Here is a 27,762-nt window from a genome sequence, read left to right as displayed (position 1 = left end):
TGGAACAAAGAACTAAGTTTAAGACCTGAAGCTATAAAACTCTTAAAAGCAGTAAATTCTGGAATATCAATCAGTCCATTTTTTTTTTTTTTTGGATCTGTCTCCTTAGGCAAGGACAAGAAAAGCAAAAACAACTGGGGCTACATCAAAACTACAAAGCTTTTGCATAGTGAAAGCACCATGAATAAATTGAAAAGGCAACCTACTGAATGGAAGAAGATATTTGCAAATAGTACATGGAATCAATAAGGGGTTAATATCCAAAATATTTTTTTTAACTCCCTAAATAAATAAATAAATAAACTCCTAAAACAAAACAACAGTCCAATTACGAATGGGCAGAGGACCTGAATAGACATTTTTCCAAAGACAACATACAAATGTCCAGACACCTGAAAAGATGCTCAGCATCACTAATCATTAGGGCAATGCAAATCAAAACCACAATGAGATATTACCTCACACTAGTCAAAAATGGCTAATATCAAAAAGACAAGAAATAAGTATTGGCAAAGATGTAGAGAAAGGGGAACACTCATACACTGTCGGTGATCATGTAAATTGGTGCAGATACTATGGAATACAGTATGGAAGGGTTCCCTCAAAAAACTAAAAATAGAAATATCATGTGATCCACCAATTCCACTTTGGGGTATTTTCATGAAAACAAAAACACTAATTTGAAAAGATATATGCATTCCTATGTTCACAATAACCAAGATGTGGAAACAATCTGATTGCTAAGACCATTGATAGATGAATGGATAAAGATATGGTATGTATACATATGGAACCATATATGGTATACAATGGAACATTACTTGACCATGAAGAATGAAATCTTGCCATTTGTGACAACACAGATGAATCTAGAGTATATTTATGTTAACTAAATCAGAGAAATACAAATACCATTTGGTTTTACCTATATGTGGAACCTATAAAACAAATCAGCCAACCAATCTGATAAATACAGAGAACAACCTGGTAGTTGCCCATGAAGGTTGGGGGTAGGGGATGGGTGAAATAGGTGAAAGGCATTAAAAGGTACAAGCTTCCATTTATAAAATAAGTTACAGAAATGTGAAGTACAGCATATGGAATAAACTCAATAAAACTGTAATAACTATGATGATGTATAGTAACTATATAGTGAGCATTTCATAACAAATATTGAATCTCTATAGTGTACAACTAAAACTAATAATGTATGACATTTATACCTCAATTAAAAACAAGAAGCATTTTTTTAGGGCTCAAAAAACTAGTATTAAATCTTCTGCCAAGAACCTATGGCAGATATTTTTTTTTCTTGTCATAAGTATTGTATTTAATATTCTTTTAAAATTCTGCTTAGACATACAAAAAAGAAAAATAATAGGCTTTCACTATGAAAAGAACATGTGGTGAAAAAAATAGTTTACCAAAATTCTACACAAGGATTAAGATGTAGAATAGCATATTTACCTTTTTTTGCATATTTTTTTATTTTTTAAATTTCTTTTCAGTGTACCAGAATTCACTGTTTATGCACCACACCCAGTGCTCCATGAAATACATGCCCTCCATAATACCCACTACCAGGCCCACCCAACTTTTCACCCCCCACCCCTTCGAAACCCTGATTGTTTTTCAGAGTCCATAGTCTCTCATGGTTCATCTCCCCCTCCAATTTCCCTTAACTCCCTTCTCCTCTCCATCTCCCCATGTCCTCCATGTTATTTCTTATGCTCCACAAATAAGTGAAAACATATGATAATTGACTCTCTCTGCTTGACTTATTTCACTCAGCATAATCTCTTCCAGTCCCGTCCACGTTGCTACAAAATTTGGGTATTCATCCTTTCTGATGGAGGCATAATACTCCATAGTGTATATGGATCACATCTTCCTTATCCATTCATCCATTGAAGGGCATCTTGGTTCTTTCCACAGTTTGGCGACCATGGCCAATGCTGCTATGAACATTGGTGTACAGATGGCCCTTCTTTTCACTACATCTGTATCTTTGGGGTAAATATCCAGTAGTGAAATTGCAGGGTCAATTTATATTTCTTAAGGAATCTCCACACTGTTCTCCAAAGTGGCTGCACCAACTTGCATTCCCACCAACAGTGGAAGAGGGTTCCCCTTTCTCCACATCCTCTCCAACACACATTGTTTCCTGTCTTGTTTATTTTGGCCATTCTAACTGGTGAAAGGTGGTACCTCAATGTGGTTTTGATTTGAATCTCCCTGATGGCTAGTGATGATGAACATTTTTTCATGTGTCTGATAGCCATTTGTATGTCTTCATTGGAGAACTGTTTGTTCATGTCTTCTGCCCATTTTTTGACATGATTATGTTTTTTGTGTGTTGAGTTTGAGAAGTTCTTTATAGATCCTGATATCAGCCTTTTGTCTGTACTGTCATTTGCAAATATCTTCTCCCATTCCGTGGGTTGCCTCTTTGTTTACTGATTATTTTGCTGTGCAGAAGCTTTTGATCTTGATGAAGTCCCAAAAATTCATTTTTGCTTTTGTTTCCTTTGCCTTTGGAGACTTATCTTAAAAGAAGTTGCTGTGGCTGATATGGAAGAGGTGACTGCCTATATTCTCCTCTAGGGTTCTGACGGATTCCTGTCTCACACTGAGGTCTTTTATGCATTTCGACTTTATCTTTGTGTATGGTGTAAGAGAATGGTGGAGTTTCATTCTTCTACATATAGCTGTCCAATTTTCCCAGCACCATTTATTGAAGAGACTGTCTTTTTTCCACTGTATATTTTTTCCTGCTTGGTCGAAGATTATTTGACCACAGAGTTGAGGGTCCGAATCCGGGCTCTCTACTCTGTTCCACTGGTCTTTGTGTCTGTTTTTATGCCAATACCATCCTGTCTTGGTGATCACAGCTTTGTAGTAAAGCTGGAAATCAGGCAATGTGATGCCACCAGTTGTTTTCTTTTTCAACATTTTCTTAGCAATTCAGGGTCTTTTCTGATTCCATACAAATTTTAGGATTATTTGCTCCAGCTCTTTAAAAATACCGGTGGAATTTTGATTCGAATGGCATTAAAAGTATAGATTGCTCTAGGTATTATAGACATTTTAACAATGTTTATTCTTCTGATCCATGAGCATGGAATGGTCTTCCATCTTTTTGTGTCTTCTTCAATTTCTTCCATGAGTGTTCTATACTTCCTCAAGTACAGATCCTTTACCTCTTTGGTTAGGTTTATTCTCTGGTATCTTATGGTTCTTGGTGCTATAGTAAATGGAATCGATTCTCTAATTTTCTTTTCTGTGTTTTCATTGTTACTGTATAAGAAAGCAACTGATTTCTGTACACTGACTTTGTATCCTGGCACATTACTGAATTGCTGTATGAGTTCTAGTAGTTTGGGGGTGAAGTCTTTTGGGTTTTCCATATAAAGTGTCATGACAGACATTCTTAATGGTGTAACTTTATAAGTATTCCCTTTAAAATCCAAGGGGAAAGACTACTATCATCTCTTCAATATTTTACAGAGGTTTTTGACTTGCTGTAAGAAAAAAAGGATTGAAAGGAAGGACAACTGCCATAATTCAAATGATAATAATTGCCCACATTGAAAAAATAGATAAATTATGAAGTTTTGAGTGATGAATCAGGTGCCTGGAATTAAAATCAATAAATAAAACAGTCTATTGCATTTCTATCAATATTCTATGCCATTTACAATAAAAAAGTAACAAAATTTGTGTATGACTGGCCTAAAAGAAAACATGTGTTACTGAAAGACATTGAAAAAGACCTACATAAGTGGACAGAGAATTATTTTATAAGGAATTGAAATGCTGATCTAAAAGAACAAAGGTCTAAGAATAGCCAAAATACTCTTGAGAAAAATAAGAAGTTATATACTCTACCAATTAGTAGGATTTATTATAGGGCTATAAATATTAAAATACAATTGACTCTTGAACATGGGAATTAGGGACACCAACTCTGTGCAGTAGAAAATCTGCATATAACTTTTGCCTCCTAAAACTTTAACTAATAATGGCCTACTGCTGACCAGAATGACGAAAGAGTTACTAACACATTGTATGTATATATTATATATAGTATTCTTACAATAAAGCTAAAGAAAATGTTAAAAATCATAAATAATTTATAATACTGTACTAAGGAGGGAAAATCTATGTATTAATCTATATATAATCTATGTATAATTTGACTTATGCAGCTGTAAGTGTGTTGTTCAAGATCAACTGGTAGTGTAGACTTAGTATATGGGCTAACTAGGAAAGTAATTGTCTAATGGAATGGAGGAATGATTTGCAGACTCTCTTACAAATATAAATTTTTTATGACACTGCAGATTCTAAGTTAAGGAGGTGAACTTTCAATGTGTGGTCCGAGGAAACTGGTTATCAAAATAGATTTCTTTTATCCAAAATGGTTTAGAAATTTAAAGGTGAAAGGACAAGTTTTTAAATGTTTAAGAAAACAGGATATGTTTAGACTTTGAGTTACAGAAGGTATTCTTAAAATATGAAATTGCTAGCCTATAATTATAAATTCAGTTCTTTTATACAATTTCACAAAGAATGAAACTAAGCAACAAATTATTGAGAGGTATTTGCAATACATAGAAACCAAAATGGGTTTAGTATCATGAAGTTATAAATAATATCTAAAAAGCAGTAAGATAGTCCAACTTATTGGTATATGGCTTTTCATAATATCTTCTTACTGTATTTCTGTAGTGGTGTTATTTCTCCTCTCCCATTTGTGATTTATTTGTGTCCTTTTTGATAAGTCTCGCTAGGAGTTTATCAATTTTACTAATTTTTTCAAAGAAACAGCTCCTGATTTCACTGATCTGTTCTATTTTTTTTTGTTGTTTCTGTATCATTTATTCTAAGTATTTACTTTCTTCTATTAACTCTATGGTTCATTGCTTTTCTAGCTCCTTTAGGTGTAAGGTTAGATTTATTTAAGATTATTCTAATCAGAACTACAATGAGATATCACCTCACACCTGTCAGAATGGCTAAAATTAAACAACACAGGAAACAACAGGTATTGGCAAGAACACAAATAAAGGGAAACATGTTTGCACTGCTGGTGGGAATGCAATCTGGTATAGCCACTCTAAAGAACAATATGGAAGTTCCTCAAAAAGTTAAAAATAGAACTACCCTAGGATCCAACAATTGCCCTACTAAGTATTTACCCAAAGGATATGAAAATACAAATTCAAAGGGATACATGTACCCCGGTCTATAGGAGCATTATCTACAATAGCCAAATTATGGAAAGAGCCCAAATGTCCTTCGAATAATGAGTGGATAAAAAAGTTGTGGTGTGTGTGTGTGTGTGTGTGTGTGTGTATACAGGTAATGGAATAAAAAACAATGAAATCTTGCCATTTGCAATGACATGGATGGAGGTAGAGGGTATTGTGTTAGACAAAATAAATCAGAGCAAGACAAATACCATATTATCTCACTCACATGTGGAATTTAAGAAACAAAACAAATAATCATGGGGCAGGGGGAAGGAAAACCAAGAAACAGATTTTTAACTATAGAAAGCAAACTGATGGTTAGCAGAGAGGAGGTGGACGGTGGGCTGGGCTGGGTTAAACAGCTGATAAGGATTAAGGAGGGCACTTGCTCACTTGCTGTGATGAGCACTGGATGATGTACGAAATTATTGTATCACTAAATTCTATACCTGCAACTAATATTACACTGTGTGTTAACTGTAATTTAAATGAAAACTTGGACAAAAAAAAAAAAAATTAAAAAAATTAAAAGCAATAAGAAAATGACAAATACCATAGTGGAAAAATAAGTCCTATCTCTTTCATTCTTCAGAATAAAGGAAATATAAACAGCCAGCAGATATGAAAAGATGTTCAAACCCATTAATAATCATGGAACTGAAAATTACTACTGTAATGAAACACATTACATTTAGATTGGCAAAAATGATAAATCTGAAGATACCTTGTGTTGAGAAGGACAAAATCAAAAAGAATATTTATACATTATTGATAAAGATGTAAACTGGTACAAGCACTTTAAGATATACCAAAGTTGAGCATCAGCAAATTTTTTTTAATTTATTTTTTATTTATTTTCAGCATAACAGTATTATTTTTTCACCACACCAAGTGCTCCATGCAATCCGTGCCCTCCATAATACCCACCACCTGGTACCCTGACTTTCCCCCCCCCCGCCCCTTCAAAACCCTCAGATTGTTTTTCAGAGTCCATAGTCTCTCATGGTTCACCTCCCCTTCCAATTTCCCCCAACTCCCTTCTCCTCTCTATCTCCCCACGTCCTCCATGCTATTTGTTATGCTCCACAAATAAGTGAAACCATATGATAATTGACTCTCTGCTTGACTTATTTCACTCAGCATAATCTCTTCCAGTCCCGTCCATGTTGCTACAAAAGTTGGGTATTCGTCCTTTAATGACATAACAATTTCAATTGCAGGAATATACCTTAGATTTTTTTTTCTTTTCCTTTTTTTTTTTTTTTTTTTGACAGATGGAGATCACAAGTAGGCAGAGAAGCAGGCAGAGAGAGAGGGGGAAGCAGGCTCCCCGAAGAGCAGAGAGCCCGATGCAGGACTCGATCCCAGGACCCTGGGATCATGACCTGAGCCGAAGGCAGCGGCTTTAACCACTGAGCCACCCAGGCGCCCCTGTACCCTAGATTTTAAAGAGAAGTTCATTATGAAAACCTAGAATTGGCCTAACTATCCACTAATAGCATATAGATATGTAAACCGAAGATGAATATATATAGGATTGAAATTCCATGAACTATAACTACAACGCTCAAAAAGAAGCAACATCAGTTTCTTTTATGAACACATAGATATATAGAACTATTTTTCAATATGGATGAAAGGAACTGGAACATATAAAATTCATGTTATTGGCTACCTCTTGGAGACATGCAAAGGGAGAGAATAAGGACTTAGCAAAGGTCATATGACTATATTAAGTTTTGGTTCTTAACTGTGGTAGCAGATTTATGGCTATTCATTTTATCATTTTGCCTTAAATCTGCATATAGTTTATGTGTATCTAGTAATTGGTACAGCTCTTATTCTTTAAAATGTATTGAAGCAAAAGCTAATAATGACAATCATTAATCAAGACAATCAAAATAATTATAATGTAAAAGGAAAATAAACATTTTAAACAATTCAGTAAATTATATGTTAAAGATTTCTTTGAGAGAGAAAGAACACACAAGCTGCGGGGAGGGGCAGAGAAAGTTTTAAGCAGACTCCATCTGTGCTGAGCCCAGAGCTGGCTGGAAGGCTCTATCTCAGGACCCTGAGATCACAACCTGAGCCAAAACCAAGAGTCAGATGTTTAAGCAACTGTGCCACCCAGGCACCTCTATAAGTTATATTTAATTTGCAAAGTAACTTACCCAATGTGTCACATTTCTCTCTAGCTCCACAAATGTCTTCCCTTAAAACAAAAAATTTTGAAGCATTTTCAGAAAAATATTTTTACAAGTCAAAACAAAGATAAAGAAGCTTGATCTGTGATGTGATTATTACCACAAACTCATTTCTGAATCCAGGCCTTATTAAGCTCTCAATAATTTTAAACCTAGGATAACACACCATTTGTATATACCAATAAGCAATAAGCGTTTTATAAAGGTGACTGCTGAAAAGAGTTGAAGCTTTAACCACGTTTAACAATAAACTTTCTAAGTGTTTACAAACATTGTTGAATGTGGTTAAAGCTTCAACTCTTTTTCACCTCTGCCTTTACTTATCCTGTATGTGTAATGTAGTTTATGCTTTTCTAGATGTTTCAACATCATTATAAGCTTCAGTTCTTATTCTCCACCACAGATAATATTCTCATATACTACTAAATTACTTGTTTCTTTTTTTCTTCTGCATTACTTAGTCCCTAAGCATTCAATTTGACAGTTCTCTTGTCTTTCTTTATGGTATCCCTCTTCCAGTCTCCTTTGTCTACTTCCCATCTTTAATTCATTATCTTCAGCCTTTGTTGCTTGGCCTCTACTTGCAATCCAGAGAAGAACCATGGACTGATGATATAATGTGGTGTATAAAATTACATCAATTCTGCTTCAGTTCTGAAATTTTACAGCTATTTTACATGGACTAAGTGTTTCACTTCAGAGTTCTAGAAAGCAGAGAATTCAGAGTCTGACCCCTAAGTGGAAGAATTATTTCCTTTTGTCAATCAACCAATCCTAAGATCTAAATATCCTGGTAGCCATCAGTGTTGCTGAAGCGAAGGGATGAATTAATAATATATAGTGGTGCTTGTAAAATGGACAATCATTTTATAATAGCAGGAGTTGTTTTCCTTAAGCAGGTTGAGAAAGACCCTTGTAAATGCAGTTTAGTAATTAAGACGTGGATTGAACATCAAAACACAGATTTTTTTTAAAGTACAAGAAGTCAAAAGTGGACAACCAATTACATTCAAAGCTCTTCTTTCCAAGTGATTAAAATATCAAGTGGGGAATGAACATAACTTATATTCAGTTCCATAATTATGTTCCTTTGCACTTATTTTTCATAATTCTGTCACTAAATAAGGAAATTATTTTGTTTGGGTCGATCCATTACTCAGCAACCTAACATTGCTAATTTCCTAAGGAATCAACTAGCATTCTGGTCTAAAAGAAAAATGTTTTCATACAATAGTATCTTTTCCAGTACAAGTTCTCATAGAACACCACAGTGTATTATTAACAAGAAGTAGTGATCATGCAGAAGAGAAAGGGTAAACAACTGCAGTAGGAAGGGTTATTTCTAAAATTGTACCTAGTGATAAGAACAGCAGTGTCATGGTGAGAAGGGTGAGCATCATCAAGAACATTCTGACTTTGTTGCCACAAACAGAAGTTACGCAATGTGGTAGCTGCATTGTAACTGATCACTGGTCCTTCCTATACAAAAAAAAAAAAAAAAAAAAAAAAAGAGCAATTCAATATTACATTAAAATATCCACAGCCTTTCTTTTTCTCCAGGCTTGGCAGCTTCCTTGCAATTTATCAAACAGTATTTTCAGAAGCAAGTGAAGTGGCATATCTCCCTCATATTTATTCAAAAACATGTTAGCAATACTTAAAACATAATTGAAAGGAGGTCTAGTGAGATGTTTTCAATGTAACCATCCAATACTGAAGATCAAAAAACTTCTAAAAAACTGTATTTTAATTTCTTCAATGACAGGATTATAAAAGAGAATAACCTCATTGTTTTTAAACCTTAGGTTTTTAATGTTTTTATTATTGCCTTTCTTTTTATTTCCATCACAATATAAAAAGTTAATCTCACTCCTTTTCAAATCAAGTTTTTAAATGTAAATTTCAGAAGTATCTCATTTCTAATAACAATTTTGTGATCTATGTATGTTACTAGGAGCTAACTACAATTAAAATTACTAACTTCAGGCCTGGTTCTTACCTGTTCATTATGAATTACAACTAATTTTACAATTACTATGTTGATAAGATTTCCAATACTTGAGTCCTTGTAGATTGCTGCAACCTGCAAGGAAAAAATGTAGGATTATCTGCATTGTAGAATGTTGAGCAGCATTGGAGTTCATTTCTAGTTCTTAATAGAATTGAACTTAATTATTAATATAATGTGTTATAAGAGAATATGTTCTATCTTAGTGTTAAAGTCTTTTTACATATGTTCTAGGATTTTCTAAGACAGTCCTTTAGATGTTGTAAATGTAAATTTTGATGTAGTAACTTCTAATTATATCACTTTTTAAACTGTTAATTATATACACTTTAATTAAAAGTGTAGGATTAGGTGCCTAAATGAGTTGCTTCTTCTCAAATATTGACTGAAACCAGTCCTAGAACATTTATTCTGATTTAGCTGTGCATCAGAATCTCCTATGGACCTTTCCACAAACCCAGACACCTAGGCTAAATCTCTTATAAATTAAACAGAATCTCTGGGGTTGAGACCTCGGCATCAATTATCTTTTAAATTTCCCCAGTATTTTTTAATGATTCCAACGTGAACCTGACTTTGAGAACCAGTATCTTTAAACCTACTGAGATCAGCCTGTGGATCAGCAGTGTATGTATTCCCTAGAGCTGACTGAAATGCAGAGTTGCAACTACATCAAAAACTAATAATTTATTATATGTTGGCTAACTGAACATAATAAAAATAAAAATTTAAAATTTAAGAATCTAATAAAAAAAAAAAGACCTGCAGAATTACAGACCCCGCCCTGTACTAGTGAATCAATCAGTTTGCATTTTAACAAAGTCCTCATGTAACCTAAACACTAACGGCTTGGAAAATATTTTAGATGATTCAGCAGGAACTTCACTTCAATCTGTGTCACAGTCCATAATTTACATAACCATTATTCTCCATAAAAATATGTAAGTTTTACCTATTTTTCTGGTAGTTTTACCTACTATTTTCCACAATGGCTGCATATTTCCAATTCTGAGTGTGCTTATAATTTTAATGATTAGTACTACTGGATTCCATGGAAACAGATTCATCCAAAATCACATAAGAAACCCTAAAAGAGGTCAGGTCACAGGTCATAACCTGGTCTATAATTATTCAAGACTGAAAAATGCAATTCTATGAGCCCCTCTACATAGGCTCAGTTTGTGATTCCTGGTTAAGGTGCTAATTCACTACATTCATCTCTTCTACTTGTAGCCATCCTAAAGGTTTTCACTGCAGTAGTGGTTTCTTCCACATTCAATGCCTCTGTCTTGCACTCCTTCAGAAACATAATCCCCTCAGGACCTGGCCTTAGTAACATTTTTCTTGATAGGTCTCCTCAGGCAAGGGGAAAAAAGCAAAGCTAAACTACAAGGACTACACCAAAATAAAAAGTTTTTGCACAACCAAGGATAAGAAAAGGCAAGCTACAGGGCGCCTGGGTGGCTCAGTGGGCTACGCCTCTGCCTTTGGCTCAGGTCATGATACCAGAGTCCTGGGATCAAGTCCCGCATCGGTCTCTCTGCTCGGCAGGGAGCCTGCTTCCTCCTCTGTCTCTCTCTCTCTCTCTACTTGTGATCTCTGTCAAATAAATAAATAAAATCTTAAAAATAAATAAATAAAAGGCAACATACAAAATAAGACATTCGTAAATGATATATCCAATGGGGATTAGTATCAAAAATATATAAAGAACTTAAAATAAATGAAGTTTTATATAGATATATCTTAAAAACAATCCAATTAAAATAGAGCAGAGGCCCTGAATAGACCTCTTTCCAAAGATGACACACACTTTGCCAACAGACATATGAAAAGTTGCTCAACATCACTGGCCAGTGAAATGCAAACCAAAACCACAAGATAATACTTTACACCTATCAGGAATGGTTAATATAAAAAACAAAACAATAACAAAAAAAAACAAAAACAAACAAACAAAAAAACAAAACAAGAAATAAGTGTTGGTGAGGAAGTGGAGAAAAAGGAACCCCTGTGCACCATGGATAGGAATGTAAAGAGGTTGCACCCACTATGGAAAATAGTAGGAAGGCTCCTCAAACAATAAAAATAGGAATATCATATGATCCAGTAATTCCAGACCTGGGTATTTAGCCAAAGATAGCCCTAATTCAAAAAGTTATATGCACCCATATATTTATTACACAGCATTATTTACACTAGCCAAGATGTGGAAGCAATCTAAGTGTCCACTGATACATGAACAGTTAAGACACAGTGTCTTTGTAACAAAGTATCACTCAGCCATAAGAATGAGATCTTGCCATTTGTGACAACACAGAGGAAACCTAGAGAGACAACACTAAGTGAAATAAGTCAGACCAAAAAAAAGAGACAAATATGATTTCACTATACATGGAATCTAAAAAGCGAAACAAAGCATTAACAGACTCAAATACAAAGAGCAAACTGGTGCTTGCTGGAGGAGAGGGGATGGGGGATGGGCAAAATGGGTGAAAGAGAGTAGAAGGTACAAGTTTCCAGTTACAGAAGTCATGGGGATGAAAGGTACTGCATAGGGAATACAGTCTATGGCGTTGTAATAGCATTGGATGGTGACAAAAAGTAGCTAAACTGGTAGAGAGCATAGCATAACACAGAGCTGTCGAATCACTCAAATCACTGCTATATACTTTGTCAACAATACCTCAATTTCAAGTTTCTGAAACCTGGACTACCATCTTCTGGACACTACCCAAACCAAGATAAGCCATTGCTTGAGGAGATCCTACTTGTCTCATCTTTTGCATAAATATTCAGCATCTACGTCCTGCTTTGTTGGCTAGCAACTAACTGAGAGATAAGGAAGACATGGGCCCTGACCTTCTGGAGCTTAAAATTTGCTGGAAGTACTAGTAGTGGAGACCTCATTCCATCAGCCCAAGTGGTTTCAATATAATGAGTGACATACACGGCTGCTGCTGCTGCTTCTTTTGCTACATGGAGTACAACCAGAACCAGAGCCAAAAGCATCTCCAGAAATGCTGACACTGTAGGGTCAGCATGGATTTCAACACACATTCTAGCACCTTTTCCGTGGTTTTAGCTGCACAGCCACAAATATTTACAGGTTGGTCTACCAACCGTGTTGCCTTCAGCTCTGGCAATAGCATTTTTTGGCAAAAGTGTTGGTCTTGGGAGAGGGGTTGAGAGTAAGTTAAGACAGGGACAATCGAATGGTTGGCAATTTCAAGCATTCAAGTCTGTTAACACTGCAGTATTGCTCACTTGAAAATGAGAGCTGTGGAAAGTTGTTGAGCTGATATTTTCCATGTTACTTAAAAAAAATACTTTTCTCCCATAGAAAACAAAGTATACACATACTCGTAACTACAGTTATCCTCTGATGCAGTGAATTTAAAAGTGGATGCTTTTCTAAGTCAAATTACAAAGTAAATAATACATCTCAAAGGTATGCACAAATGGTTGTAAAGACTTTTATGTCACAGGGAGCCATGTATTCCCAGTTACTCCACATAGAAAAAAGCTTAAGTATTATGAAGTATCTACACAGCTAATTTCTCTACTCATTGCCCCAAAGATGTTGACCAAAATTGACTATCCAGATATTTTAGTATCAGCTACAAAATATATAGTCTTAAAAATATTGAGTTTCAGAAGGAAACAGATACTGCACCTGAAAAGTAACAGATCTATAAGGAATATGCAGTAAATATATCTATAACGGAATATTACTCAACTATACAAAAGAATGAAATTTTGTCATTTATAATGACATGGATGAAGCTACAGAGTATTATGCTAAGTGAAATAGAACAATGAGATATAAATACTATATGATTTCACTCAAATGTGAAATTTAAGGAACAAAGTGGAGGCACCAAGAAACAGACTTTTCACCATAGAGAATAAACTGATGCTACATCCAGAGGGGAGGTAGGTGGGGGAATTAACGAGCACACTTGCTATAATGAGCACCAGGTGCTATATGGAAGTATTAAATCACTATATTGTAACACCTGAAACTAATATCACATTGTACATTAACTGGAATTTAAATAAAAACTTAAAAAAAAAACCCTCATTCTTCCAGACATGGAAAATACAAAGGGCTCAACTTAATTCTTCACACACACCTTTCCCCCCAAAACCCTCAGATTAATATTTTGCTTTTATACTAAAATGGTATCCTGAAGTAATTAAGGTTATCCTATTTAATGGTATGAATTTCTTCTTGTATGTGCTATCATCTATGTGCTCATATTCAATATATATATCTCTTTTACTATATTTGGATATTTATTAAGATGCAATGATGTAACAATTCAATTAAACGGAATTATGAAACAGGCAGATGAATGACCAAGGGGCCTGTTTCATTATTCAGAGGATTTTCTAATCGGCATGTACAACGTGTTTCTCTCATCCCCAAACCACCACCCCATATTAGATTGCCACAATGGTAGGATACCATGTTTGCTATTTCTCCATGAATACATTCATAAGTTTATTGGCTTTAGCTCTAACCATTGAATCGATCTCAGGGAATTTCAGCATTCTACCCTAAGTCCTTTTAATTAACTCTTGGTACAAAAATTGCTTTCAGAGCCCTGATGTGTTTCATGACATTGCTCTACTATAGTCACTTGACCATGGCCTCAAAGAAATCTTAGGTTGTCAGGAGACCTTGGTTTTAGTTCTAGCTCTATTGCTAGTTACAAGGAAGCTTCTCAATTCAGGAATTTGGCCTATCTACTTTTTGTCTCAATACCTGCAACCATGTTGAGACACAGAACACCCTTGGTCACAATGCCCTAGTGCATTTAATTAGTATTTACCACATGCTATTTGGGGAGGAGTGTGGAGAGCATTTGTTTTAAGGAACAAAATCATTCCACAGTTTGAGAAACGTTTAGTAAAAAAGTTAAGTAGGTATCTTCAGCATCTTGAGAAGTATTATTTCACACACATGCTTGAACATTTTTCCCCCTTCTTGCTATGGAGCATATCACAGTTCTAGTACTCCATTCCACAGACTACACCTTAGAAAACGTTAGACCAGATATCTAAGGTAACCTCTTGTTCTACAGAGCCATGCAATACTGATATATGTAACTATAATCACCACATGTTAGAGGGCTGCATTTTAGAAATTTTATTGATATAATTAAAATGTATTGAGTCTTCTATTCTTTAAGCATTTGTTCCCCTAGAATATCAGGTTTATGTTTCTTTTAGATAGATCTCACAAAACAGTAATTCACAGACATTTATCAAAACAGGTAGAGAAGAGGGGCACCTGGGTGGCTCAGTGGGTTAAAGCCTCTGTCTCCAGCTCAGGTCATGATTCCAGGGTCCTGGGATCGAGTCCCACAAGGGGCTCTCTGCTCAGCAAGGAGTCTGCTTTCCCCCCCCCACCGCCCGTCCCCTTCCCTCTCTGCCTGCCTCTCTGCCTACTTGTATCTCTGTCTGTCAAATAAATAAATAAATCTGTTTTTAAAATAACGTAGAGAAGAAATGGTATAAATTCTATTGTTTAAATGTTTCAAGCAAATTCTAGGCAAAATACACTTCATGCAAATCATGAAGTTACTGTCACCATTAACTGACCAACTATTTTGAAGTAATCTGTATATAGAGCTTCAGCAAATGTACATATGATATGCTTACAGGCTATCTTCATTTTTATCATTTTAGCAATTTTTGAGATAACAGACATATTACTTTTAGATATTCAACAATGACTTGATAAATGTATGTATTGTGAAATGATCACCACAAAAAGTTAACATCTACCATATAGTTATAATTTTTTTTCTTGTGATGAGAGCTTTTCAGATCTACTCTAAACAACTTTCAAATGTAAAATAATCACCATGTCAACCATTCACCATGCTGTGTGTTACACCCCTAGAACTTGTAACTGAAGTTTGTAGCTTTTGACCACTTTCACCTTCAAAATCACCTATATAAAACTGATTTTAACAAAGTGAAGAGATTTTGTTTATAAGGATCTCTACTCTTGTCACATCTTTTCGCTCAAAGTTAGAAAATTACTTTATTACATTCCACTACATGCAAAGTATGTATGTGCAGAGAATTAAACTGAAACATAATAGGTCAACTATACTTCAATTTAAAAAAATTAAAATTAAATAATTAGAACAGAGTTGAAGAAAGGAAAAGCAAACATTAATGGTCATACCTGAAATATAAAAAGTACATTATTAAATTTTTATTTTAGTATGGTTGAAAATTGTCTACCCTGAATTACATCAATGAAAGCAAGGATATTAAGTCAGTATGATGCAAGTGAGGGTTTTTGTTGATAGATGCCTCTAAGAGCAACTATATTTTAATAAACAGGGCTAATTCCTGATGATCATATGGTGCTCCTTAAATATACATGATTAAATCTCTAAGAAGGTGAATATTACAAAGTCAAGCCTTTGTGAACCTCTGAACTAGTAAATATCTTCAAGGTCTATTAAATAAGTCACTGAATATCAAAGAGAGTCTGTTGAAGAAGGTAACTCCTCTAGTTGACAAATATGTTGGTAGTTTAACTGTATGTAAATGCCATTTTAGTCAAATACTGTCACCCAAATTCTCTAAAGATAAATACTTTTGTATTATCTTTAGATAATAATTTTGTATTAAATACCTCAACATCTTTGAGCATTTAACATAAACTCATTTCATTAGATACGCTATACACAATTCTTTCCAGTTTTCATGCTGAAATCATTTTGAAGATCATTATGCTATTTGTATAGCAACTCTAGTGAATTAAATCACACAACATTTCTGTATCACTGTACACATTTTGTTAAACTGTTGAGTAAAGAAACAGTTTAAGACAGTACAAATGTGTACTTTGTGCAGGACGTTAAGAGTAGATAGTTCTGTAAATGGTGTATATAATCCATTTGGCTCTGTGTCGAAGCATTCAGCTATTCTCCCTATCTTATCTGGAGCCAACACACACAAACTTTTTGGTGACTTTGAACTTTTCTTTAAGTGGTTCACAATTATACTTCAAGTCTAAATCACATTTTCCTGTCTTTTTCCTAAATTACTATCACCAAGAACATTACCAATATCCTGTGTTTTTGTTTGAATAAATGCAGTTAAGACTTTCTTTAAAAACAGGACAGAATCTGCAGGATCTCAAGGACTCCTTCCTCAACCTGAAACACCTGCGGATACTTACATGGAGACAGCATTCCTCTTACCTCTTCAGAGCAATTTTGGAAATGGAACTCATGAGTGGAGATAAAACAAGTTGAACTAGATTTGACCATCTCTACAAGGTGTGGCTAACAGTCCCGGTTTGCCTAGTACTATGGGGTTTCCAGGGACAGGAGTCTTAACACTAAAACTAGGAAAGTCCCAGGGGACACAAGGAGAGTTTGTCACTCTAGGTCACAATTTCCTTTCACGTGGTTTATATCTGCAAATATCGTTGTGATCATGGTTTTTCCTATGAACAGTCTTTAACTTTTTATTTAAATTCCAGTAGTTATCATACAGTGTAAAATTAGTTACACATACGGTATAATCATAGTAATATTAGTTTCAGGTGTACATTGCAGTGATTCAACACTTCCATACAACAGGGAATGCTCATCACAAGTGCCCTCCTTAACACCCATCACCCGGTTCACCCATCCTTCCACCCACTTCCTCTCTAGTAATCAGCAGTTTGTTCTCTACAGTCAGGAGTGTTCCTTGGTTTGGCTCTTTATCCGTATCCTTATTTTTGTTTCTTAAATTCCACACATTCTTTTAATGAAAAAGAATGGAGAAAGCATTAAACTCAGTAATTTATAAATCATCTGAAATTTGACCTCTGAAGAGGAAAGAAAGCATATACAAAACCCAAACCACCTCAAAAGAGGATAAATTTTTCCTCCTATCCATCTACATTGGGAACGCCTCCCTTTTTCCTGACCCTGCTGCAGTCTGTCTCCTTATGAATGAGAGCTCAACACAACCAGTTGACTAGATGACTTAACATCTCATCTTCAACTGAAATTGGCTCTCCTAGTGGAACTAAGAACCTAGAAAGCGCACACATTGGGCTACTGTTTCAAGCAATCTGAGAAGCTGATTTACTTTCTGTGAAGTCAAAAGGTCTGTTTTGCCCTTGATGAACTGTGGCTTTAAAATCCCATGGGCAACTTCAGTAATCTCCAAGTTGTGTCACAGTATCTTCCAAACAGTAATTATATTGATTTTTATGTGAAATACAGGTAACAAAACTCTTCTGAGAATGCCATTATCACCAAAACTGCATGTAGCTATTCCAAATTTTTTCCGATAAACATTCTTCCTATTTTCCTTTCCTCCTTCTAGTTCATATTTGCACAGCACAGGTATCAAAGTTGCCCATCATTAAGCAGTCTTCACAATCTGTTGCATTTACAAAATCTAGTATTTTCCCCCTCAGTATCTCTACCCTCCTCCCCACAATTTTCTTAATGAATATCTCCTTTAACCATTTAAAATTACAAAGTTTACCCTCTACTGCTCCATATAATTGATTCAATTTCCTGCATTATCAACGAACATCCTCTGTGTCTGTGCTGTCATTAGAATCTCCTCATAATGAGCATGCCACACACACATGTAGATAATTATACATCTAGAAAATTACACATCTAACTACTTCAGATTCAGAGGTATAAGCATGTTATCAGGATAAATTTCTATGTATAGCTGTTTTCATTTTAAAAATTTCAAGTCAACAAGTGTCCATTTTGTACAATTTCAGAAATCATTTTGAATCATCTGTTTTTTTGGTCTACTTTACAATGACATGCATTCTGAAAAAAGTATTAATCACTTATTCATTCTATCTTTAACTATAAATGCCCACTTTGTACCAAATACTGTACTTAGACAACATAGGCTATTTATTCTTAGCACATATAATCATAAGAATTTAAGGTGAAATATTATATATAAGGAAAACAATAGGGTCTCAGTGTCTTCAAGTCAAAATGTACTTAAGTGGGCATTTCTAGCTAAGAAAACTTTACAATGGCCAATAGATGTATGCTGGCCAAGCTGTTCAATCAAGTGGGCCTGAATTCCCTACATGTGATTACAGGTACTTCCAGCCATTGTGTGTATTCCAATACCCTAAATCTGTATAAATAAGTCACTATATAATTCATTAACTAAATCAGGAGACTCCTGAGCATGAAAGGTGGGTGCTTTTAGTAATTACTCCAAAACAGGCCTAAATCCAGAAATGTCCCAGACAACAGTTTAAGTAGGTGCTTGTATAGGATATATTTGTATAGATCCTTCACTAGGTCTAGAATTCTGTTCCATGGATACTGCCACCACCCCTGCTCAAAAGAGATGTTAATGTCAGATCAGTAACTCACAGCTACTGTGATCTTACATTCCAAATTTGCTAAAGCAGCTCTCTCTCAGTAATATCCTATCTTTTTATCCCCATAAATACATTTATAATTTGAAGTATCCTTTCTCCCAGGGGCACCTGGGTGGCTCAGTGGATTAAAGCCTCTGCCTTCAGTTCAGGTCATGATCCCAGGATCAAGCCCCACAACGGGCTCTCTGTTCAGCAGGGAGCCTGCTCCCCCCCCAACCCCCGCCTCGCTTGCCTCTCTGCCTACTTGTGATCTTTGTCTGTCAAATAAATAAATAAATAAAATCTATATATATATATAAAATTTCTCCCAATGAAAATGAAAACAATGGTCCAAAGTCTTTGTTATACAGCAAAAATGGTTCTAAGAAGGAAGTTTATAGCAATATATGCCTACCACAAGAGGCAAGAAAAATGTCAAATGAACAATCTAACCTAAAGGAGCCAGAAAAAGAAACAAAACCCAAAACCAACAGAAAGAAGGAAATAATAAAGATTAGAGCATAAATATAGAATTTTTTTTAAAAAAGCAGAAAAGATCAATAAAGCCAGGAGTTAGTTCTTTGAAGGATCCACAAAATTGATAATCCTCTAGCCAGACTCATCACAAAGAGGACTCAAAGTCCCAAATCTCACAAATGAATGAAATACCAACACCACAGAAATACTAACAGTTGTAAGAGATTATAAAAAATTATATACCAACAAATTGGATAACTTAAATGAATTCCTAAAAACACATAACCTACCAAAACCGAAGCAGGAATAGAAACTTTGAACAGAATGATTCCCAGCAATGAAACTGAATCAGTAATCAAAAAACTCCCATGGGTGCCTGGGTGGCTCAGTGGGTTAAAGCCTCTGTCTTCAGCTCAGGTCATGATCCCAGGGTCCTGGGATCGGGCTCTCTGCTCAGTGGAGAACCTGCTCCCCACTCTCTCTCTGCCTGCCTCTCTGCCTACTTGTGATCTCTGTCAAATAAATTTAAAAATCTTAAAAAAAAAAAAAAAAAAAAAAACCCAAAACCTCCCAATAAGCAAAAGTCCAGGATTAGAAGTCTTCATGGGTGAATTCCAAATATTTAGAGTTTATACCTATTCTCCTCAAACTATTCCAAAAATCAAAGAGGAAGGAAAACTTACAAATTCACTCTATGAGGTTTTCATCCTGATATCAAAACCAGATAAAGATACCACACAAAAAGAGAACTACAGACCAGTGTCTCTGATGAACATAGACGCAAAAATCCTCAACAAAATACTAGTAAGCGGAATCCAACAACAACAACAAAAATCATTCACCACAATCAAAGAGGATTTACTCCCTGGATACAAGGGTGGTTCAATATTTGCACATCAATCAATGTGATACACCATATTAATAAGGATAAAAACTATATGATCACTTGAATACATCCATAAAAAGCATTTGACAAAGTAAAACATCCATTCATGATAACCAAAAAACCCCCACAAAAAACCTTAATAAAGTAGGTTTGGAGAAAACATACCTCAACATAAATAAAGGCCTTATATAAAAACCCACAGCTGGGACACCTGGGTGGTTCAGTTGGTTAAGCATCTCACTTCGGCTCAGGTCATGATCTCAGGGTCCTGGGATCAAGCCTGATGTTGGACTCCCCACTCAGTGGGAAGTCTACTTATCTCTCTCCCTCTGCCCCTCCCCATGCTTGTGTGCTCTCTCTCAAATAAATAAAATCTTAAAAAGAAAAAAGAAAACCCAAAGCCAAAATCATACTTAATGGGAAAAACGAACTTTTCCTCTAAGATCAGGAACATGACAAGGGTATCACTTTCATTACCTTTATTCAACGTAGTACTGAATATCCTAGCCACAGAGATTAGACAACGAACAAAATAAGAGGCATCCAAATTGTTAAGAAGTAAAACTTTCACCACTTGCAGATGTGGTGATACTATACACAGAAAACTCTAAAGACTCCAAAATACTACTAGAACTGAAAAATGAACTCAGTAAAGTCACAGGATACAAAAATCAATGTACAGAAACGTGTTCCATTTGTATATACCAGTAATGAAGCAGCAGAAAGAGAAATAAAAGAATCCCATTTACAAGTGTTCTAAAAGCAAAATACCTAGGAAGCTTACCAAAGAGGTGAAAAGCTTATACTCTAAAAACTATAAAACATTGATGAAAATGTTTCAAGAATACCCAAAGAAATGCAAGGCATTCCATGCTCATGGGTTGGAAGAACATTGTTAAAATGTCAATACTACTCAAAGCAATCTACACATTTAATGCAATCCCTATCAAAATGCCAATGGCACTTTTCATAGAGCTAGAACAAGCATCCTAAAATTGTATGGAACCACAAAAGAATAACCAAAGCATCTTAAAAAGAAAAGCAAAGTTAAAGACATCATAATATCAGACTTCAGGTTATATTACAAACTTGTAGTAATTAAAGCATAAAAAATAGACATGTCGATCAACTAAACAGAAAACCCAGAAATACATCCACAACTATATGGTCAATTAATCTTCAACAAAGCAGGAAAGAATGTCCAATGGGAATTTCTCCCATTTTTCCCAATGGGGAAAAAAAAAAGTCTCTACAAAAAATGGTGTTGGGAAAACTGGATGACTACATGCAAAAGAATGAAACTGGATCACTTTCTCACACCACGCACAAATATAAATAATGGATTAAAGACCTCAACGTGAGACCTGAAACCATAGAAACCCTAGAAGAGAAAACAGACAGCATTTCTCTGGCATCAGCCATAGCAGCAGGTTTTTTTTGTTTGTTTGTTTGTTTGGTTGGTTGGTTGTTGTTTTTTTTTTTTTTTTAGAGCTGTCTCCTAAAGCAAGGAAAATAAAAGCAAAAATATACTATACACACACACACACACACACACACACACACACACACACACACACAAAATACAAAGCTTCCCAAAAAACTTACAAAGCTTCTGCATAGCAAAGGAAACAACAAAATTAAAAAGCAACCGATGGAATGGGAGAAGATAATCTGCAAATGGCATATCCAGCATAAAGAACTGATACAACTCAATACCCTAAAAACAAATAATCCAATTTAAAAATTGGCAGAATATATGAAAAGTATTTCTCAAAAGACATCCAGATGGCCAACACATGAAAAGATGCTCAACATCACTCATCATCAGGGAAATGCAAATCAAAACAAGGCGATATCACCTCATACCTGTCGGAATGGCTAAACTCAAAAACACAAGAAACAAGCGTTGGTGAGGATGTGGAGAAAAAGGAACCCTCTTGCACTGTTCATGGGAAGGCACACTGGTGTAGCCAATGTAAAAAATAGTGTGGAGGCTCCTCAAAAAGTTAATAGAACTACCCTACAATGCAGTAATCACACTACTGGGCATTTATCCAAAAATAGAAAATAAAAGTAATTTAAAGGGATACTTGCACCCCTGCTTACTGAAGCATTATTTACAATAGCCAGATTATAGAAGCAGCCCAAGAATCCACAGATAAACAAATGGATAAAGAAGAGGCAGTATATATACATATACAAATGGAATATTATTCAGCCATAAAAAATGAAAACTTGCCATTTGCAACATCATGGATGGAGCTAGAGAGTATAATGCTAAGCAAAATAAGTCAGAGAAAGTATCATATGATCTCACTCACATGTTGAATTTAACAAAACAAGCAAGCAAAGGAAAAAAAAAAAAAAAAGAAAAACCAAGAAACAGACCCTTAACAGTAGAAAACTGACAGTTACCAGAGGGGGAGGTGGAGGAAGCAGGTGATGGGGATCAAAGAGTACATTTATCACGATGAACACTGATCAATGTATAAAATGGTTGAATCGCTATACTTATTTACCTGAAACTAATATAGCATTATATTAACTATGCTAGAATTAAAAATTTAAAAAATAAATTATCATTTGCCCCAATTTCTGATTTGGTAAGTGTAACAGGAGCAAAATAGCATCCCCTTCCTTCCATGCAGAAATAAGAGGGTTTAAAAATCAGATTCAAGGGGCAAAAGATCAGTGCTACCAAGATCTTCCCTTTACCAAGGGATAGAAAGTATTCATGTGATGAAGAATAATTCAAGTATTTTCAGTAAGTGTTTTCAGAGATTTTCAATTAATGTGAAGAAAACATTAAATATCTTAGAAAGTTTAAATGACAGGTTTACTTACAATTGACATTAGAGTTAGTACATAGTGCTGCAGATTCTGTCCATGATGATGAACCATTTTGGCATCGGCTGTAACCATGACTTCTACATATCTTGGATAGGATAAGAAACGTTTTTTCCTGGAATGTAATGGGCTTCTTTCATCTTCCAAGGATTTATTTTTTGAAGGGTACCCTAGAGCCATTTCCTTCTTTACATTAAGATCTTCGGTCATATTGCTGTTGCGGTGAGGGGGTAAAGTGGTCTGCTTTATTTGACTTTCTAGGGGGAAAAGAGAATATAATGCAGAGCCATTAAATTAGATGGGACTAAAAATATTGCACAAAAATTTAATACATACACATCTGCTTCCAATGTGAGACACAAAGATAAAAAGAAGTTAAACAGTGTTATGCAGCAGTATTATGAGGATTACTATGCCTAGTAATAAAATGTTCATTTTCATAGATTGCCTTAAGAAAAACCAAACTCTAAGTCTTTTTTTTTTTTAAAGTTTTATTTATTTATTTGACAGAGATCACAAGTCAGCAGAAAGGCAGGCAGAGAGAGAGGGGGAAGCAAGCTCCCTGCTAAGCAGAGAGCCCCATGCGGGGCTCGACCTCAGGACTCCAACATCATGATCTGAGCTGAAGGCAGAGGCTTAACCCACTGAACCATCCAGGTGCCCTAAGTCCTTTTTTTTTTTTTTTTTTTTAAACAGCTATGGCGGTTCGAGTTCATTTATTAACCACTGTGTTCATTAAAAAAAAAACAAGGAGTTCCCATTTTTTTTAAGTAGGTAAATTAGGCCCTCAAGCAATGATATTTCAACCCATTACAAAGTAATCACATTTTGAAGACAATATGGAGAAGCTTTTGTTAGACTTAAGTGAATATCACCATAGACAGAAAAATCAAACCATAGAACAATGGTGGCTTTTTGAATCCAGAAAGTTAAATGTAGATATAAATTTTATAATACTTGATTATATAAAATATCCAAAAACATGCTTATGTTTAAATACAGCATTCAAATTATTCAACATTAGAGATTATTACAGAGGCGATATTTAAGTCCTATGCATTTATAGAAACTAATTATTTGTGCTATTAGAAAAAAATTATAAGCGCATAGGTGCTCATCCTATGTCCTGCTCCATTTTTTTCTCTCCTTTTTCTCTTTTTTTTCAGACAACTGTTTTGTGGAAGTGTTTTCAACGGAAGAGTACACCAAAGAATCAGTTAAGAAAAAAATCAAAGGCCCTGGAAACTACTCAGACTTAGTTGTACTATAAAGATTAGACAAATATAAAACTATTACAAAAATAATTTTCTTTTAAGTAAGCAGCAACCTTATGCTTGTAAGAAACAAGAGCATTGTTTCCACAGATTCCCAAACCCTCCTACCTTTTAATATTACTGTGTACTTAGGTTTTAAAATTCACCTCAGTGGGAAATTCTGAATTTGGCAAACTGAGTGTATGGCCTTAAAATTTTGTCCTAAAATCTTTCTCCTGGGGTGACTCCACCACTAAAATATCCATGACCACTTAATAGATCTTGGAAAAGAGCTCAGACATAATTTATATATTATAAATTATATATATTATAATATATATTATACTCATTAAAATACAAATTAAAACACAATGAAACATTATATGCCCCCCCCAACAAAAAGGCTAAAATGAAAAATACTGGCAATGACATGGCATGGTAATAAAATGTGGGGTACCTACACATCCCTATCCTGCTGATGACACTGAAAATTGGCATATTCAACTTGGAAAAAATTTTCCTAGGGCAGGAGGGAATTGGGATAGGTCATATAACTCAGTGCCATAGAGATAAAATTGTTTACTTTTAAATACCAGACATAAGTATATATATAACTACTTAAATATAAGTGTATTACCAAAGAGAAACAGATACCCAGAATTTCCAATTTTAAAGGGAAAAAACCATTGTAAGTAAAGAAATATGGAAAAAGAATCAGAATGTCAATATGAAACACAACACCTAACACCTTCTGCTTACTGTCAGTCAAGTGCTCTTCTGGTAAATTTACTTATATTAATTCATTTAAACAGCACCATAAGAGATAGGTATTGTTAACTCCATATTACAGATGAGGAATCTGCAACATAGAGATTAAAAAACCCACAACCACAATTGATCACCAATGGAACTGCAAATAAAAACAAAAGAAACAAAACTAAATAGACCATTTATCATAATAGCGCATTCATCATAATAGCAGGGAACAGTTTAGATTTGCCTATCAAAAACAAAAGTTTCGCAGATATTAGGTCAATAAAATCCAGTCATATGTTAACTAGCACCACTGGGATTCAAATGCTGGGAATTTGGCTACAGAGTCAGTGGAGTACCACTTTTAGTATCACTAAAAGATACTGTTTGACAATGAAGGTTAAAGGGAAAAAAATCAGAATTTAGCAAATACAGCATTAGAGATGTCAAAAGTCTAATTTCTATCAGAAATGGAATGGGGGGAGCCTGGGTGGCTCAGTGGGTTAAGCCTCTGCCTTCAGCTCAGGTCATGATCTCAGGGTCCTGGGATTGAGCCCCCCAAGGGGCTCTCTGCTCAACAGGGAGCCTGCTTCCCCCTCTCTCTCTGCCTGCTCTATGCCTATTTGTAATCTCTGTCTGTCAAATAAATAAATAAAATATTTTTAAAAATTTAAAAAGAGAAGAAATGAAATAGGAATGTTCTATATAACACTTTGCCAAAACAAATGAATTCAGAAGAAATATAATTTCATACTCCATCAACACACAACAGTATGAATGCATCTTGTCACTAAAAAGTGAGAAAAATTAAATAGAACCTACTTCTTGGTGCTTTATAAACTCAATATACACTTTTATAAATACATATGGATATACAGAAAGCAAGTTGATGACCTACATGGGATTTAAAATGCTGGGTGCCTCAGATGAGCGGAGGCAGGTCAAAATGGAAGGGTGGGTAGGAGTGGAATTATGTGACTGCATACAGGCTGCTGTCCAAGTCCTGCATTTAATGTTGATTCACAGATTTAAAAAAAAGAATTTAATTAAAAAAATATAAAGACTGCATGCGCACAAAGCAGGGGGAGCAACAGGTGAGGAAGAAGCAGACACCCTACTGAGCAGGGAGCCCAATGCAGGACTCAATCCCAGGACCCTGGGATCCTGACCTGAGCCAAAGGCACATGCCCAATTGACTGAGCAACCCAGGTGCCCCAATTTTTAAATTAAATTCTTAAATAGTAATGTACCAAACTAATAACTATTAAAATAAAACATCTCTCACTACTATCATGTACTATTGTTTTGGTAATACTACCTAAAGCAGTAAGACAATAAAATGAAATACACAATATGAATATTAGGAAGAAAGTTTTCACTGTTTATTTAGTATATAAATGGCTTTTATAACTAAAATCCCAAGAGACTCAATTTAAGACTTCTTAAACTAACCTCAACACACGAATAACTGAATGAGACATTATTAAGCTGTTAAAAAATGAATTAGTTCTGCATGTCTAATATAGAACACATGTCCATGTGTTTTTAAGTAAAAAATTTAAGTGTCAATGATATGTACAGTATAATCTTATTTTTGTAGAAACTTCCAAGGATTCAAGTATTTAGCCATACAAATTTACATAATGAGACAAAAAGGTATGTTAACTATACACCTCAAATTTCTAACACCTCAACATAGAAGGTGGATAGAATTATTTATTCTTTCACATCTCTGTGTCCATTAAACTATTACAATAAACTTGTTTTATTGGAACTTTTAACCATGTTTTAAAAACAGCATCTACATGAAGGAAACAAAAGCGAAAATGAACTTTTGGGACTTCATCAAGATCAAAAGCTTCTGCACAGCAAAGGAAATAGTCAACAAAACAAAGAGGCAACCCATGAAATGGGAGAAGATATTGCAAATGACAGTACAGACAAAATGTTGATATCCAGGATCTATAAAGAACTCCTCAAACTCAACACACACAAAACAGATAATCACATCCAAAAATGGGCAGAAGATATGAACAGACACTTCTCCAATGAAGACATACAAATGGCTATCAGACACATGAAAAAAATGTTCATCATCACTAGCCATCAGGGAGATTCAAATTAAAACCACAATGAGATCCCATCTTACACCAGTTAGAATGGCCAAAATTAGCAAGACAGGAAACAACATGTGTTGGAGAGGATGTGGAGAAAGGGGAACCCTCTTCCACTGTTGGTGGGAATGCAAGTTGGTGCAGCCACTTTAGAGAACAGTGTGGAGATTCCTTAAGAAATTAAAAATAGAGCTTCCCTATAACCCTGCAATTGCACTACTGGGTATTTACCCCAAAGATACAGATGTAGTGAAAAGAAGGGCCATATGTACCCCAATGTTCATAGCAGCGATGGCCATAGTCGCCAAACTGTGTAAAGAACCAAGATGCCCTTCAATGGATGAATGGATAAGGAAGATGTGGTCCATATACTTTATGGAGTATTATGCCTCCATCAGAAAGGATGAATACCCAACTTTTGTAGCAACATGGACGGGACTGGAAGAGATTATGCTGGTGAAATCAGTCAAGCAGAGAGAATCAATTATCATATGGTTTCACTTATTTGTGGAGCATAACAAATAACATGGAGGAGGGCGATGGAGAGGAGAAGGGAGTTGAGGGAAATTGGAAGGGG

General features: G+C 35.1%; 1 protein-coding gene across 1 annotated transcript in view; it reads right to left on the bottom strand.

Annotated features, from left to right (window-relative positions):
• The window catches only part of LOC309858017 (A disintegrin and metalloproteinase with thrombospondin motifs 20-like), a gene marked incomplete at its 3' end in the record, with an annotated part of 73,877 nt that overhangs the window by 16,468 nt on the left and 29,647 nt on the right, over window positions 1-27,762 (bottom strand). The window contains exons 4-7 of the mRNA XM_082750695.1: window positions 23,063-23,322; window positions 9,462-9,545; window positions 8,817-8,941; window positions 7,430-7,470 (exon numbers count right to left, since the gene is read on the bottom strand). Coding sequence (XP_082606821.1) covers window positions 7,430-7,470; window positions 8,817-8,941; window positions 9,462-9,545; window positions 23,063-23,322 — 510 coding nt within the window. The remainder of the gene's footprint in view (window positions 1-7,429; window positions 7,471-8,816; window positions 8,942-9,461; window positions 9,546-23,062; window positions 23,323-27,762) is intronic.

Source organism: Mustela nivalis (genome assembly GCF_964662115.1).
Source record: "Mustela nivalis genome assembly, contig: HAP1_SCAFFOLD_1736, whole genome shotgun sequence".
In the NCBI taxonomy this organism is placed as follows: domain Eukaryota; kingdom Metazoa; phylum Chordata; class Mammalia; order Carnivora; family Mustelidae; genus Mustela; species Mustela nivalis.
The sequence above is the reverse complement of the archived record's forward strand: the minus strand, read 5'-3'. Positions and strand labels throughout refer to the sequence as shown.